Source organism: Colossoma macropomum, unplaced genomic scaffold (genome assembly GCF_904425465.1).
Source record: "Colossoma macropomum unplaced genomic scaffold, Colossoma_macropomum, whole genome shotgun sequence".
Taxonomy (NCBI): Eukaryota; Metazoa; Chordata; class Actinopteri; order Characiformes; family Serrasalmidae; genus Colossoma; species Colossoma macropomum.
Window position 1 is genome coordinate 23163412 of NW_023494802.1, and position 15692 is coordinate 23179103.

Consider the following 15692-nt stretch of genomic DNA (forward strand, 5'->3'; position numbering starts at 1 on the left):
TAAAGCGAAGAGCGGGCTCTAGGACCTCACGCTACGGCCACAGGGCGCTAATACTGATTAGCAAGAACGCGGGTTTAGAAGATGCTCCAATGTTAAGCGGCTGTACAAATACAAATAAAAATCTACAGAGACCGGGGTACTTAATATATTATTCGTCAAAACACAAGATGCATTCTAAGGGTCATCGGAGACCTTGGAATATCAAATGCATGAGTGGCAGGAAAAATCCTTTCATTGTATGGAATTTGTCTTCTTTAGGCATCACTGCACACTATATCGATTGACTGATCGATAGATAGAGAAAACCTGCTAGAGTAGTTTTATATAACTGCCCTACGTTTAGTTAAAAAATTTGCACAGCAGGTAAATTCTAAATAATCACCATTAGGGTCCTTATGCAATTACATAGTAAAGGGGAATTATGCCATTATTATTTACATATCGAACCCCAGTTACTCATCACAAAGTGCAAAACTGAACTGTCTTTGCTACTTAACTGAAGAAAATGAAAAGTGAACATTAAGCAGTTTATTAAAAAGACTGAACAATTTTAAAAGTCTCCTTAAAAAAATATATAACAAGGACCAGCAACCAGCAATACCCAGATATATAGTATTTGGTCCATGTTTGTAGGAAAATGATGGCTAAACTTAAACTGGTCAAAATTTGTGTGTTTAAATCTGACAGCAGCCATTCAACATCTTTTAACATCAATATATAATGGTCATCAAATTATTCTATTGCCAGAGTTGCCCATAGTGATAAGGGCAACATAGTTGGAAATGTACTAAAAGACAAACTCCACAAAAATCAGATACTAACCACCATTTTCCGCAATTTGTTCTAAATTATTTTCATCTATAAATATTACAGAAAGTGGGAGACAAGTGTTCAACACAGCAATCTAAACTACCATGACAAAGTCCTTGTGGACAAATACCTGGGAATAATATGAGAGGTTCTGAAATTCTTTATCATTCTCAATTTTAATCACAGGGTTGCCATCTATGCTGATTCCACTAAACACACAAATCTTGGGAAGGGTGTGAATGTGTGTGGAGAAGTATTTAAAACATGGTCTTCCTTTGCCTTTTAATTACAATGTATTTTGCTCACCATTTTATCAATTATATTGCTTTTCTGTTGAAAAATACATGTACAGTGCAGTTCCTGAAAGCAAATTATGGATATATTGAGGTTCAGATCAAAACACAAATCAAGGCTGCTCACTGGCGCTGACAGTATGCATATTAACCTTCAATGGAGGCTGTGTCTACAATGGTGGAAGAACAGCCCCTGCATGGACAACAAGATGTTAAATATAACTGTCCGTTCATTTGGCTTTCATTCAGCTCCTCTTCTCCTTTTGAGTTGTTATGTACAGTTGATGTGATATTTCTCCTTTTTGGTTGCCTTTCGTTTCATTCTTCCACCTTGCGTCTGCAATCGACAAGCAGCTCTATTCTAGATCAGGCATTTCTACAGGGGTAGAAACAATAAACTGAGTGCTGCTTTTGTGTATTTGAAGACTTTCAGAAATATTACACAATGCATAATGAAATTCAGTAGTTTCAGGTGAAAGCACTTCAGAATAAATGAAACAACATGCTCATTAATTTTCTTTTAATATAAAGAAAATTTTAAATATTTAACTTTTATTGAACTTACTTTCATCATCACTGTCTGCAGACTCCTGAAAACATTAACAAAGCATTAAAAAGAAGAAATTAGAAATCATCAAAGCTGAATAGATCGGTGGCAGCTCTGGAGATGAATTCTCCAGAATATTTTAAAAAACTTCAGTTAAGGTTATTGAGAGAATATCAAAATACAGCTGCAAGCAGCAATCACAGTGGTCCAAGCACCATCAGTCTGTCATACTGTTTCCAAGTTTCCATTGCCATCATTTTTTGATTATGATTAATATTTAGTGTCTTACAAGGCTCTCAAGATACAAACTTCACATTGCATCAAGTTGTCCTTTGCTTTGGCAAGGACAGCTCAGGCAGGACTTAAACCGAGCAACTTCTAACTGGAAGGGAGATGTTTTCAAGGTGAGCCACAAGCGGCACATGGCAACAATGCATTTTTTGAGACAATTTATTGGTAGGTAGCATTAAGGAAACAAGCACCATTTTAGGAACAAGTTCCCAACTTTCAATTTTTGATTATTTAGTAATATTAAAACATTGTTCTAAAACCAATTTTGGGGTGATTTGATAAAACCTCAAGAAGAAGACAGAAGAAAGAAAAAAGAAAAAAAGAGTTGTATTTGCAAAATTGTCAGGCTCGGTGGAATACATAAAATCTAGAAGCTTTCTGTGCCACGAGATAAATTTTGTAAAGCCTACAACTGTATATATGTTTGAAGTAGGAATTTGCATTTAATGCTGACACTCCCTCTGGTGGCCGAAGAATATGTTGCCATTCCTGATTCTGTGGCCAAGATGTGTTTGTCAAATTTCCATATTTCCTCTGCTATTTTGGGACACACATATAATTGCAAAGTTTTAGACATTAATTGGATGTGCAGTTTGAAACCTTCATTTCAATCATAGAAAGATATAATAACATTTAAGTAAATTTGCATTTGGTTAAGCACTGTAGAGGCCCATGGGGACCAATTTAAACAACACTTCGCATGCCTCCTCAGGTGACTGTTTTGTACAATACTGCCAAATCTGGCTGTAATCAGAGAAAGCCTGATGTATTCTTAGCCCATTAAGAAAAAGCAAAGCTGAACAGAGTAGCTGATGTCTCAAGGCCATTCTTTGCAATAAAGTCATTTTTTTTTTAATGATTTACCTACAGACTCCACAGATTGTGTAGAGAAAATCTGATTAAAATTCAGAGACTAGTTCAAAAAGTCAATTTTTCAAATTTTGAACAACTGCAGAAAAACTTGAAAGCATTTTAAAAGACAATGCCTGTTGAAAGCTTATTGGCCAATGGTGGCCATATTTATCCAATGACAGAGTTGTTCTTAACAACTTACTTCTAAAGTGGACCACTGATGCAACACGCAGAGTTTCAGCTCAATTGGCCAAGCGATTGCTGAGAAACAGATGTTTTGTTGTTAGGGGTGGGAATCTCTAGGCACCTCACGATTCGATTCAATTACGATTCAGAGGGCTGCGATGCGTTTATTAAATGATTATCGATGCATCTCAATCTTTTTTTTTCTATATAGCAATTATATTTTCTCACGGCGTGAGCTCAAGTTTCGAGTTCAAGTTTATTTGTCACTTGCACAACATGTCAGGACATTTATGCATTGAAATGAAATGCTTGTGGTGAGGCTCAGCTAAATCACTCTACAGAAAGTAAATAAGTGAAAATAATACAACAAAAACCCACTGAAATATATTAAACATACACAAAATATACACAGAATATAGAGACAATATACATTTTAAAGTGACTAAGTGACTCGGTGTTATTGTTATTTAAAGTGACTTGGTACTTTTAAAGCAAAGTATTTGTAATGATCCATAATGAATTTACTTCCAATATCTTTTATTAATAAAACAAATGGAAGTGATGTGGCAAGTGAACTAGAAGGCTCTCATTCAGTGCTCTTGTTTGGAGCACGAGAAGCTGCTGCTACTCATCAGCGATAAAATGCACAGTTACGGTGAAATAAGATCCAGTGGTTATGGATGTCTTCGGATAACTTCGGTTTCGGTCTCGTTGTAGAGACGAGGGGGAATCGCTGTGTAAGTAAAGTATTCATGAGACAGGACGTGTGCAACATTGCGTGAAAGCCCTGTTTCGCAATGACTGAGAACCGGCATGCAGACTGCAGGTCACATAGCAGCGATGCGTTATTCGCATTTATAAGCACTGCAGTTGGTTTCCTGGTACGTTAAATCTGCAACAAGAGACTGTCACACACTAAAAAGTGGCGAAGATGAAGTCGCTTCTCTTTCGAATTTTCCCGTTCCACCTTAAATGGTGCCGCATTTACGTTCGGCACCTCAGTCAGAATTTAAGGTGGAACGGGTAAATTTGAACAAGAAGCTGGAGAATAAGAAGCAACTTCAGCCTCGTAAAACAGTCGTTGAGAGACATTTAACTGATCTACTTCTGAGGAAAAGTTTTCTGGCGGAGATGGGAGGAAAGTGGCTATAGCTGAGCTAAAGCTTAAAGCAGAGCGAAGTAAATCTGCGTTTTCGTTTAAATTGTTTAGCCTATACTAGGACATTATCACATACTGAGGCATACTGGACATTAAATGTTGCGGCTCCCAAGGTGGTTTGATTTTTGTTGAAAGGACAAAATGTTAATATTTGTGTTGTGACTCCTGACCTAACCTGGCTTTAATGCAGAGGGAGCCGGTCGGTTTTTGCTATGTGCCGCCACAGACTGTCTGGGCGCTACACTTACGCACTTCCAAGTTCCGCCTTTTGCATTCCGTCAACATTACGGTATAAATTAAATATTTAGAAAATCGATTTTTGACATTTGTGAATCGATTCAGAATCGTTCACGTCCGCACTGCGATGCATCTAAGAATCGATTTTTTCCCGCACCCCTATTTGTTGTTATAGCTCCCCCTATTGAACTTTTGATATCAAACTTAAGCATCCACAGAATCATGTGGGGTATGGGCCTCTTAAGTTTCATGACAATTGGCCAAGGCAATCCAAATCTGTAGCCACTTACGTGAAATAAGCTGAACCCAAGTGGGCTTAATTGGCATGCGGCGGCCATACTGTTTAAAAATATCCCAATTTTCCTGACCAGCAGACTCCTCTGAACATTTTGAGACCAATATTGTGTGGATATCTTAAAAAATCTTAGACTAGTAGAAAAATGTAGAGGTCACATATATTGCCAAGCCAGTGGGATGTTTATGTGTAATAAACCAAGGATTACACAGAAGCAAGAATTTGGAGTGTAGGCCTCATTGCTTAGAAGACATAGACCAACACATAAAATGTTGCTCTATAGCATCACAATCAGGCCAACAAGGGTCATTCCACCTGCCTGAGTAGTGGGAGAGATACTACACCTACCCTCCAAGTTTGGTGTTAGGATGACTTAGTGTCGTCTCCCCAATCAGTTTTGGGGAAGAAAAAGAATAAGAAAAAAAACCCTAGCAAAAGCAATAGGATGCCATGCACCTACGGTGCTTGGATTCCTAATTAGATAAAACAGAGCAACTGCTGGATTAATATGAATAAATGCTGGTTCTTACATCATCTGCTCCATCCAAATCTGGTAATTCATCCTCTCCTCCCATGCTGTTCATCATCTACAAACAACAAAAGCAGCACAGCCATGTAAAGACACCCATCAGTTTCAGTCATATACATCCTAACCTCATCCTTCTGCAACATTTGTGCCTTGTTGCATTCTTTCATTTAACACAATCAGAAATTCCCTGAAGTCTTTGTTAACTGGTTGGAAAAAAACTAACCTCTGAAAAACGGTCAAAGTTCTCCTCGTCAGAATCATCTTCCCAGTCCTTCCAGTTGTTGAAGTCAACGCTTAACCAGTTGAGCTGCATTAGAAATGTACATCATTACGACATGCTTCAACCATTTCTTTAGTGCACTATTTGAAGTAATACAGAAAAATGAAATGACAAAATAAAAAATATTGATCAGAGAGCATTTTATTAGCCCACCAATCCTCTACTCATTCATTTAACAATTATTTCATTATTATTGAGTTGTGTCACCACTAAGGTCTTTATGCAGTATGGGCACACTGTGTTGATTCAACATTTGCCAATCCAGGAGGTACAGACTGTACTGTGAACCAGGGATAGACAAAAAATCTTTTTTGTTGATCAAATTTTGTGATAATATATACTGCTTTCAAAATGAGTTTACTACATTTAAAAGTCCTTTCTTTATGCAGTCAAATCTATATCTATTCACCATTCTTTGATTTCTCTATAGGCTTAGAAAACAATACATTACTTTCGTAAAATCCTACAAAGTAATGTTACGTTTTTCAATATGTGCAAGTCCTAAATAAATGAATTAATAGTTTATGTAGGTAAGAAGAGTGTCTGCTCAACTGCTTTTCAAAGTTGTAGTAATTTGTAAGAGTGTCTATCACACCCATCTGATACCATCTGAGACCTTTTACAACAGCAAAGGGGCAATCTTTGCCCTCACTGACTGAAATTCAGGGGCATTTCACATATAAATGAGCCACTTTGCATGACATGCAAAACACAGCTAACAAACATCAAATTAATACGTCAAGGTAAATGACTTAAAATGCAGTTTTTTTTTTTTTTTTACACTTACATCATTTTAGGGACATTTTTTATCTATGTATTTATGTTTCATTATGACAAAAAAGTTGAATATTGGGGCATGTCTCCCTTTATTTACCCCAGTTAATTCTAACACTGTGCAACACTGACAACTCTCAGCAACCCTTCAAAAAGTGTCAAATTTATGGGAAGAAAACGATTTAAGTAATGTTTGTAATGCAACATGGCAGGCAAGACTTTTCTACTGAAATTAAACAATTTGCCAAAAACGGCATTACTGACCTTTGCTTTTTCTTTTGTTAACCTTGGCCATGCTTTCCCCGATTCTGCTTTCCGTAAACAACACAACACTGACCGATCTGTGCGTCTGTGTTTTGACTCCTATTAGAAGGACAAAGAAGTATTACTTATGTGCGGAATTAGAGAAAAGCTATATTATTCAAATACACTAACTGATTTAATGTATAATTTAATTAGAATCTGGAGAACTCACATTTTGATCAATGGCTTCAAAGAGGTCAATTTCATTTGAGTGCTTGACATTGTCAGTTCCACCAAGACAACTTTCAAAAACAAAAAAAAAAAGAAGGAAAGAAAGAAAGGAGTTACGCTCAGATTCACTGTATATATTCTGGAAGCACATACAAAGCCCAAAAAGAAAAGAAGAATTACTTTCAACTATATGAAGTGCTACTAGCTTTGCAAACCAAAGGCACATTTGTGCCTTCCAAACATTTAATTTATATAACTGAATATCTAGTCTTAACTACCATTTTCAACTAACATCTAAACAGCCAAAGCTTTGTGTTGATTCTCTGTAAAAAGACTCAAATATTGTAAACTGATGTTGCAAAAGTCACAATGTGCCAAACTAAATACTAACAGAACACAAAACAGTACTTTATTAAAGACTGCCTACACTTTGGTTTTGACTGATGTAACATTTGTTTTGTTCATAAAGCACAATGAAGATGAATAAAACACTTTTTGTCTTCTGTCTCATTTCATTTGTACTAGATTACATTACGTTATGGTAAAGCTCTTGTCTTTTGGCTGTGAATTCCTGGAGATTCTCCAAGCAGTTTTTCAGACTTCACTTAACTTGCATTTTTTCACAGTAATATTGTTACCTGTTGCTTTTTTCCGCTGTGCTCAGGGTTTTTGATGGCAACTTTATTTGTTATGCCCCATTTTTAGTCTTTTATGTTTTGCATCTACGCCTGTAGATATTAAAGCTGTAGTTAGCTAATAGCCAATTTTAGCATTTCCTCACATTAAAGATGTATTAAACTGACGACTGAACAAATAAGACGCAAAGGGAGTATTTGGTGTGCTTCCACCGCATTAACTGTACCACAAACCTGAAACCAAATTTGGACTTCTCAAAGTTTACTTCCACATCTTTGCTGTCCTCCACACAGAACTCAATGAAAACGTAGTCCCTCCTGTCGTACCACTTTGCAGTTGCTGGATGCCTGATAATGAGACATATGCATATGCAGGTGAGCAAACTCAGATCTACATATACATGCACAGTACTCGTTTTCTTCACATTTCTTCATTTTCTATAACTCAGAAGTGTTTAAAAAGCACACTCAAAGTGAATAACATTAATATGCATCATGCCTATTCAGTACACATACTGAGGTAAAGACTGGCACCTTGGCCAAATGCACTACTCAGAATCAGTCTTCTATATAATTACTGTTAAGAATATGGGAAGCCACTAATTTCAGATGTCACGTGTACTTGTTTATCAAAACAATGGCTGGGTAAACTAATGTTAGCTAGCTAGCTAGCTAAGAGAATGTAATATTAGCGTAATTTTACACAGTGCTCAGTCACCTATGATTCTGCAAAGGCGAAGCAGCCGCAATATTTTTACATTTCTTTATATTTTTTGACCAAAAAATAAACAAATAAAATAACATTAGTATACCACAATGTTATGATATATCAAGGTTTTTCACCCCCAAGAACACTCTGGTAGAGTTTAAACCACAGCTATACATGCACATATATTTTCACAACCCATTCAATGGGGCACCCCGGTCAAATTTTATATTTTGTTGATTTTATGAAAATAAAATTTATGAGAAGTGAAAATAAGGTAACACATCCTCTACAGCAGGGGTGCATAACTCCAGTCCTGGAGGGCTTGGTGTCCAGCATAGTTTAGTGATTTACCTGCTCAAACACACCCGAGTTAACTCATCTGTTAACTGGCAGGTTTAGTGGGTGTGTTTGGGGAGGTAAACTACCAAACTCCAGGACCTGTGCACCACTGCTTTACAGAGAACATACTCTGCACAATTACTGTTCATTTTGCTATTGCACAATTAGTGTTCATTTAATGTGCCCACCCTTCGCAGCTGTGTGTGTATATACATATACATACACACACACACACATATATATATATATATATATAAATAAAATTAGGGGTGGGAATCTCTAGGCACCTCACGATTCGATTACGATTACGATTCACAGGGCTGCGATGCGATTCTAAAACGATGCATCTTGATGCATCTTTTTTTCTATACAGGATTTCTATTTTCTTGCGGTGGCAAGACTTGGTACGTTTAAAGCAAAGTATTTGTAATAATCTATAATGAATTTACTTTACAACATCTTTTATTAATAAATCAAATGGAAGGGATGTGATAAGTGAACTAGAAGGCTCGCATTCACTGCTCTTGTTTGGAGCACATGAGACGCTGCTGCCACTCATCAGCGATAAAATGCGCAGTTAGGGTGACATAAGATCATGTGGCAATAGATGTCCACGCAGCACGTTACAGCCGTCCTACACGTTTAATTCAGTGATTTTATAACTTCAGTTCTGGTCTCATTCGTGTGCAGCATAGCACGAAAGCCCTGTTTCGCAACAACTGAGAACTGGCAGACTGCAGGTCACCTAGCAATGATGCGTTATTCGCATTTATAAGCAGCGCAGTTGATTCCTGGCAAGTTAAATCTGCAACGAGAGACTGTAAAACACAAAAGTTGTGAAGATGACGTCATTGTCCCGTTCCACCTTAAATGGTGCCGCATTTACATTCGGCACCTCAGTCAGAATTTAAGGTGGAACGGGAAAATTTGAACAAGAAGCTGGAGAATGAAAAGCGACTTCAGCCTCGGAAAACAGTTGAACGTTGAAGGACATTTTACGAGAAACTGATCTACTTCTGAAGAAAAGATTTCTGCCGGAGATGGGAGGAAAGCAGCTATAGCTAAAGCTTAAAGCAGAGCAAAGTAAATCCGCGTTTTCGTTTATATTTTTTAACCTAGGACATTCGCACATACTGAAACATACTGGACATTAAATGTTGCGGCTCCCAAGGTGATTTGATTTTTCGTTAAAAGGACAAAATGGCTCTTCTTATCATTTGGGTTGTGACTCCTGACCTAACCTGGCTTTTAATGCAGAGGGTGCCGGTCGGATTTCTCACTCATCCAGTCGTGTTTTTGCTATGTGCCGCCACAGACTGTCTGGGCGCTGCACTTACGCACTTCCAAGTTCCGCCTTTTGCGTTCCGCCAACATTACTTTATAAATTAAATTTTTAGAAAATTGATTTTTGACATTTGTAAATCGATTCAGAATCGTTCACGTCCGCATCGCGATGCATCTAAGAATCTATTTTTTCCCGCATCCCTGATACACACACACACACACACACACACACACACACACACACACACACACACCCTATATTGCCAAAAGTATTTGCTCATCTGCCTTCACACACATATGAACTTGGGTGACACCCCATTCCTAATCCATAGGGTTTAATGTGCCCACCCTTTGCAGCTGTAACAGTTGTTTATGGAGTGTGTTTATGGGAGTTTCTGACCATTCCTCCAGAAGCGCATTTGTGAGGTCAGGCACTGATGTTGAACAAGAAGGCCTGGCTCGCAGTCTCCGCTCTAATTCATCCCAAACGTGTTCTGTCAGGTTGAGGTCAGGACTCTGTGCAGGCCAGTCAAGTTCTTCCACACCTCATCCATGTCTTTATGGACCTTGCTTTGTGCACTGGTGCGCAGTCATGTTGGAACAGGAAGGGGCCATCCCCAAACTGTTCCCACAAAGTTGGGAGCATGAAATTGTCCAAAATCTCTTGGTATGCTGAAGCATTAAGAGTTCCTTTCGCTGGAACTAAGGGGCCGAGCTCAACTCCTGAAAAACAACCCCACACCGTAACCCCCCCCCCTCCACCAAACTTTACACTGGGCAAAATACAGTCAGACAAGTACTGTTCTCCTGGCAACCACCAAACCCAGACTCATCCATCAGATTGCCAAATGGAGAAGCATGATTCGTCACGCCAGAGAACACGGCTCCACTGCTCTAGAGTCTAGAGTGTGCTTTACACCACTGCATTTGACACTTTGCATTGCACTTAGTGATGTAAGGCTTGGATGCAGCTGCTTAGCCATGGAAACCCATTCCATGAAGCTCTCTACGAACTGTTCTTGAGCTAATCTGAAGGCCACATGAAGTTTGGAGGTCTGTAGCAATTGACTCTGCAGAAAGTTGGCAACCTCGGCACACAATGCGCCTCAGCATCCACTGACCCTGCTCTGTCATTTTACGTGGCCTACCACTTCGTGGCTGAGTTGCTGTCGTTCCCATTCGCTTCCACTTTGTTATAATACCACTGACAGTTGACTGTGGAATATTTAGTAGCGAGGAAATTTCAGTACTGGACTTGTTGCACAGGTGGCATCCTATCACGGTACCACACTGGAATTCACTGAGCTCCTGAGAGTGACCCATTCTTTCACAAATGTTTGTAGAAGCAGTCTGCATGGCTAGGGGCTTGGTTTTATACACCTGTGGTCATGGAAGTGATTGGAACACCTGAATTCAATGATTTGGATGGGTGAGTGAATACTTTTGGCAATATAGTGTGTGTATGTATATGTATATATATATATATATATATATATATATATATATATATATATATATATATACACACACACACACACACACACACACACACACGTACATCTGTACGTTTCTCGCACTTCATCTGCCTTGCCATTGTTTTAACACAATCATAGCACTTATGAGACTACAATGCTGATTACTTATAAGCCTACATCATAAAAAATCCTAAAAGAATCTCCACTGTGGCTGGATTAATGGCTTGTTGCTGTTATTTAACACTATCAACTCAGTTGAGGCTACTAAACTAGTGTAATGCTGTGACAGCAATGAATCCTGGACACTATACGTATGTGCACGTATATTACCTTACCAAGGCAAATCAAATTAAATTTTGGGTTCCATGTCTTTTTAATTTAAAAATAAGCGAAATATTTGCTCATTTTTACAAAAATGAAAATCAATGAAATAAACTTTAAGCATGTACGTCATGGTTCATTTGATTTTTTTTTTTAATAAACAGCATTCTTTGTAAAGTGAAGAAAAACAAAATGAAATTGTGATCTTAAAATCAAAAGTCATTACATAAAATTAAAGAATGCACAGAAGATAAATTAGACGTTGCACTGGAAATAGCACTAAACCCCTTCCATTCTGTTTAAAAAAAAAAATTATATATATACATACATACATACATACATACACACACACACACACACACATATTATACATAACCTGTAGCCAAATTAAATTAGTCCCAAAAAAAAAAAAAAGGTAGTCCAAAACTCTTCCACAGCGATGTAAAAAAAGACACTTCACAAGTTATCGCAAATGGTTGATTGCAGCTGTTACGGCCAAGGGTGGCACATCCAGTTATTAGGTTTGGGGGTAATTACTTTTTCACACCGGTTTTGAATAAATCTTTATCTTCAATAAATGGAATGATCATTCAAAAGATGCATTTTGTGTTTACTCGTGTTGTCTATCTTATATTAAAAATTTTTGAATATCAAACATTTAAATGTGACAAATTAGTAAAAAATAAAAGAAATTAGGTTAAGGGCAAATACTCTTTCACAGCTTTGTAAATAAATAAAAATAAATAAATAAAGATAAAAAGCAGTACAGCGTATTGCCTTGACAAAAGATAGAGATAATGACAGGTTGGAAAATGGTCATGTACAAATGAACTGCAATCATTTTTGGTAGGTTACTTAATACTACACAAACGTGGTTTATAAAACAAAAGTGGACTATAGTAAGCGTTCTATTCTAGGCATTGTGCATGTGTTGTGCGGGAAAGACTTAAAAGGAGGGGCTGTATGGTTGTTTAGTTTCAACACCAATAGCTTCACCAACATCAGCCAACCTGTCAAATTCACCCACACATTTAAAAGACTGACATCCTGGTGTAAAGCTGTTTCCATACAGTTAACGTAGAGATGTGTGTTTGCATCCTACCTTTTCATATAGCCATCGCACTGACTACTGAAATCTGTAATTTCCTTTCAAGCTGCTGTTACAGGTAGTCAAGCAGTTTTTTTTTTCTTTTAGATATTCCTATATTGAAACAATGGTGTCTACTGGGAGATAAACAACGTATAATAAAGACTGTCATTTACGTTCATTAAGTATTTGAAAGCTATATGCCATTGTTCTGTTTGTTCTGATAATGTGGTGGAGTGTAGCCTACTATGTGGAAATGTTTGCATCCCAAGACTACCCAATCAACAATTACTGCTTTTCAACTGACCTCTTAAGTCAACCTGATCTCTCTTCTTAACTGACCAGCTTAAGACACAAATACTACAGGCTAATACAGCTTTAATAGAAGTTTATTGAATTGTTGGCCTGTATATTTTCTCCCTTACTTTCTGTGACAAAACAAATGATACCTCAATAGCAGTTCCAGTTTTCCAAACCTGCCACCCGGAACAGTTAACTGAGTACTCGAGTACCTGTACACATCCCTACTGATTACAAACTATCACATATGGTTTTTTTAAAGGGGAAGTGATACCTAATTTTTTCATTTTTCAAACCTATTCTTAAAGTGACAGTGTTTGCAATTATTGTTTTCATTACACTTTTAATGTGTGCCTTTTGAGTAATCAGTGGAGTGAATGAAGGGATAAGAAACGAACAGATGAAAGCAATAGGCACATAAACATTATGAAAAGGTGAAAAACAATTAACTGCTGAAAACATAAAAGATATTAGACGTTAGCATTGGTGTAGTACAAATTTTTGGCATTAACCTCCGTGAAGTAGGTCGCATTTCTGCAGTATCGACCTCACTCAAATTTTGATCCTTGCTTATTAACTCTGGTTGCTTTATAAAAAAATATTAATATTAAATTAATTATTATAAATAACATCAATAATATTAATTTAACACATCTGCAATTTTAGCACTCTAGTTATTTCCCAAAATGGCACGCATTTAATTACAATTCAATACGGGTATTAAATCAGTCATATCGCTAGACAACTAACATTATTTCACACAGCCAATAAGCTGTAGCAAGAATAAAAAGCAATATAATAAGCTAATTCACTTCCTATTGCTTATTAATGTGTCAAAAACCAACATAAGAAACGCAGGATTTTTTAAAGAAGTAATGGTGAAATTTTCCAAAACATAGACCAGTCTACAAGAAATTTCTTCAGTTACAGCATGCTCGGCCATGGCTCCTTGCAAACCGGCCAGAGTTCACGTGTAGCTAACATGCTATCTGGTATGTAGCTACGATGTACGATGATAAGCGACCGCTACGCATATGTTATTGATGTGAGATAAAACTACAGGAGATGTCGTTCACATGTTGTAGTCGTGTGCTTGCACTGACATGTTTGCCTCACAATCAGAGTCTTCCGTTGTCAACAGAAATGACAATGCACAACCATGCGGTTGTCAGAACCGCCAAGAACCTAGGTTAACATATGAAACCAGCAGGCTAGCTAAGCAGGTTAGCAAAATGATCCACAGTGGTTTAGAGTCACTTGGCAAGCTAACTTCACACAGCTATCAAAATCGATGCAAAATCCCACATCACAAACCAGTTAGCTAGCTAAGTTAATCAGCTAATGTCAGCCTACAGCTTTAAGGGATAGCTAGCTAGTTAGCCATGCTAGCCAAGTTATCGATTTATACAAGTCACTTTTCCACCAATAAATATTTTCTAACTTAATTAAAGCGGTATGTCTAAAGTTGAACGGAAGAAAAATAAGTGTTCATTTGCGAAACACAATAGCCAGCTGAATAGTTTCTTATTCATAACTCATTGCCTTGCTACAAGTAACAGTTGCTAAGCTAGCAAGATAAAATTAGCCTAGCTTTTCATTCCCACTTAGGGTAAGCAACGTTAGTTACTGTTCTGTTCAAACATGAAATCGAGACACGTGGATTTATTAACTAATTTTAGTTAATAGTAAACTTACATTGCTTTGGCGTATACCACTTTCGCGGTTATTCTGAATGCAAACTCCTCTTTACTGTGTCGTCCTCCTGGGGATCTCGTCTCAATGAACCCGAGATAGGAAGGAACTTCACTGGGGAGCTCCTAGCCCAGCCTGTAGACGTTTCCAGAGCTTTTCGCAAAGACCGCCGCTTTCTGCTGTCAACTTCCACCACCCTCCTCGCGAAATTTCTTCTCGTAGGAAGGGGGAGCTTATTAATATTCATTAAGCTCCGCACAGAACGCCGTCTGATTGGCTGAGCAAAACGCTGTTTTTTTCCTTTTGTTTTTTTTTCCCCCCACTGTGAATCCTGTAGTAAATATCTTCTATGAAATGTATTCCTCCGTCTAAAAATGGGAAAAATGTAAATAATCTACAAGAATTATCAGGAATAGTAGCTGATAAAGAGGCTAGTCCATTTAAAGGATAATATTTATTATCTGCTTTCTAGGCTAACGGCATTTTTTACAGAAGGTATAGCACGTCTGATTCAACTAATTAACTACAAGCTTCATATGTGCTGGGTCAAGTGTGTTAAAGTAGGGAAAACACAAAAATGTGCAGAGCATGGCATCCCCATGGCTCTGGAAACTCCTGGTTTGCAGTCTCCAAAGCTGATGCATATGTGGGTACCCTTAAATGCCAGATGAACATTTATCCAGCCTTTGAGGGCTCGTTATTTAAACTTTTGACTACTGGATATAGAATTATTACTCCACTATTATTAGCTTATCTGCAGTTTAGGGTTTAACATGGTCTTAAACCTGAATGAGTCATGTGGGTTCTCCATTAATGTTTATTACTTGCATTCCATTGCTGACAGTTTAAACTAAACACAATTGCTGTATCATTTCGAAATCACATCAGTTATAATAATCAGATATTGATTCACTCATATCTCTTGATGAAACTTCAACAGATACAACAGCATTGTAGAGAAACCTACTGACTCACATTTCTTTACAATAGTGGTGATAGGAACCAGGAGTCACAATGTCTACAACACAAATATAGCCATTCAACTCACTATCTAAAACCACCAGTGAGCCTACTTATAAAATTATTATATTAAAGTCATGGTAAATCAGAAAAAAATATGTAT

The 15692-nt window shown here is 37.5% G+C and overlaps 1 protein-coding gene across 1 annotated transcript; it reads right to left on the minus strand.

Annotated features, from left to right (window-relative positions):
- Nucleotides 1-967: 967 nt before the first annotated feature.
- On the minus strand, nt 968-14776 carry ptges3b (prostaglandin E synthase 3b (cytosolic)). Its single transcript, XM_036591676.1, has 8 exons — nt 14573-14776; nt 7597-7710; nt 6729-6798; nt 6518-6616; nt 5423-5506; nt 5201-5257; nt 1669-1693; nt 968-1479 (listed from the first exon to the last, which is right to left on the minus strand). Coding segments are annotated over exons 1-8 (471 nt in total). The 5' UTR covers nt 14575-14776; the 3' UTR covers nt 968-1459.
- Nucleotides 14777-15692: the final 916 nt, after the last annotated feature.

What these genes read in the sequence shown, in the direction of transcription:
- ptges3b (XM_036591676.1), bottom strand. An exon ending in TTGAAGCCATTGATCAAAAT is followed by an intron (nt 6,617 to 6,728) that starts GTGAGTTCTCCA and finishes TCCTTCTAATAG; the next exon opens with GAGTCAAAACACAGACGCAC. An exon ending in TAACAAAAGAAAAAGCAAAG is followed by an intron (nt 5,507 to 6,517) that starts GTCAGTAATGCC and finishes TTTCTAATGCAG; the next exon opens with CTCAACTGGTTAAGCGTTGA.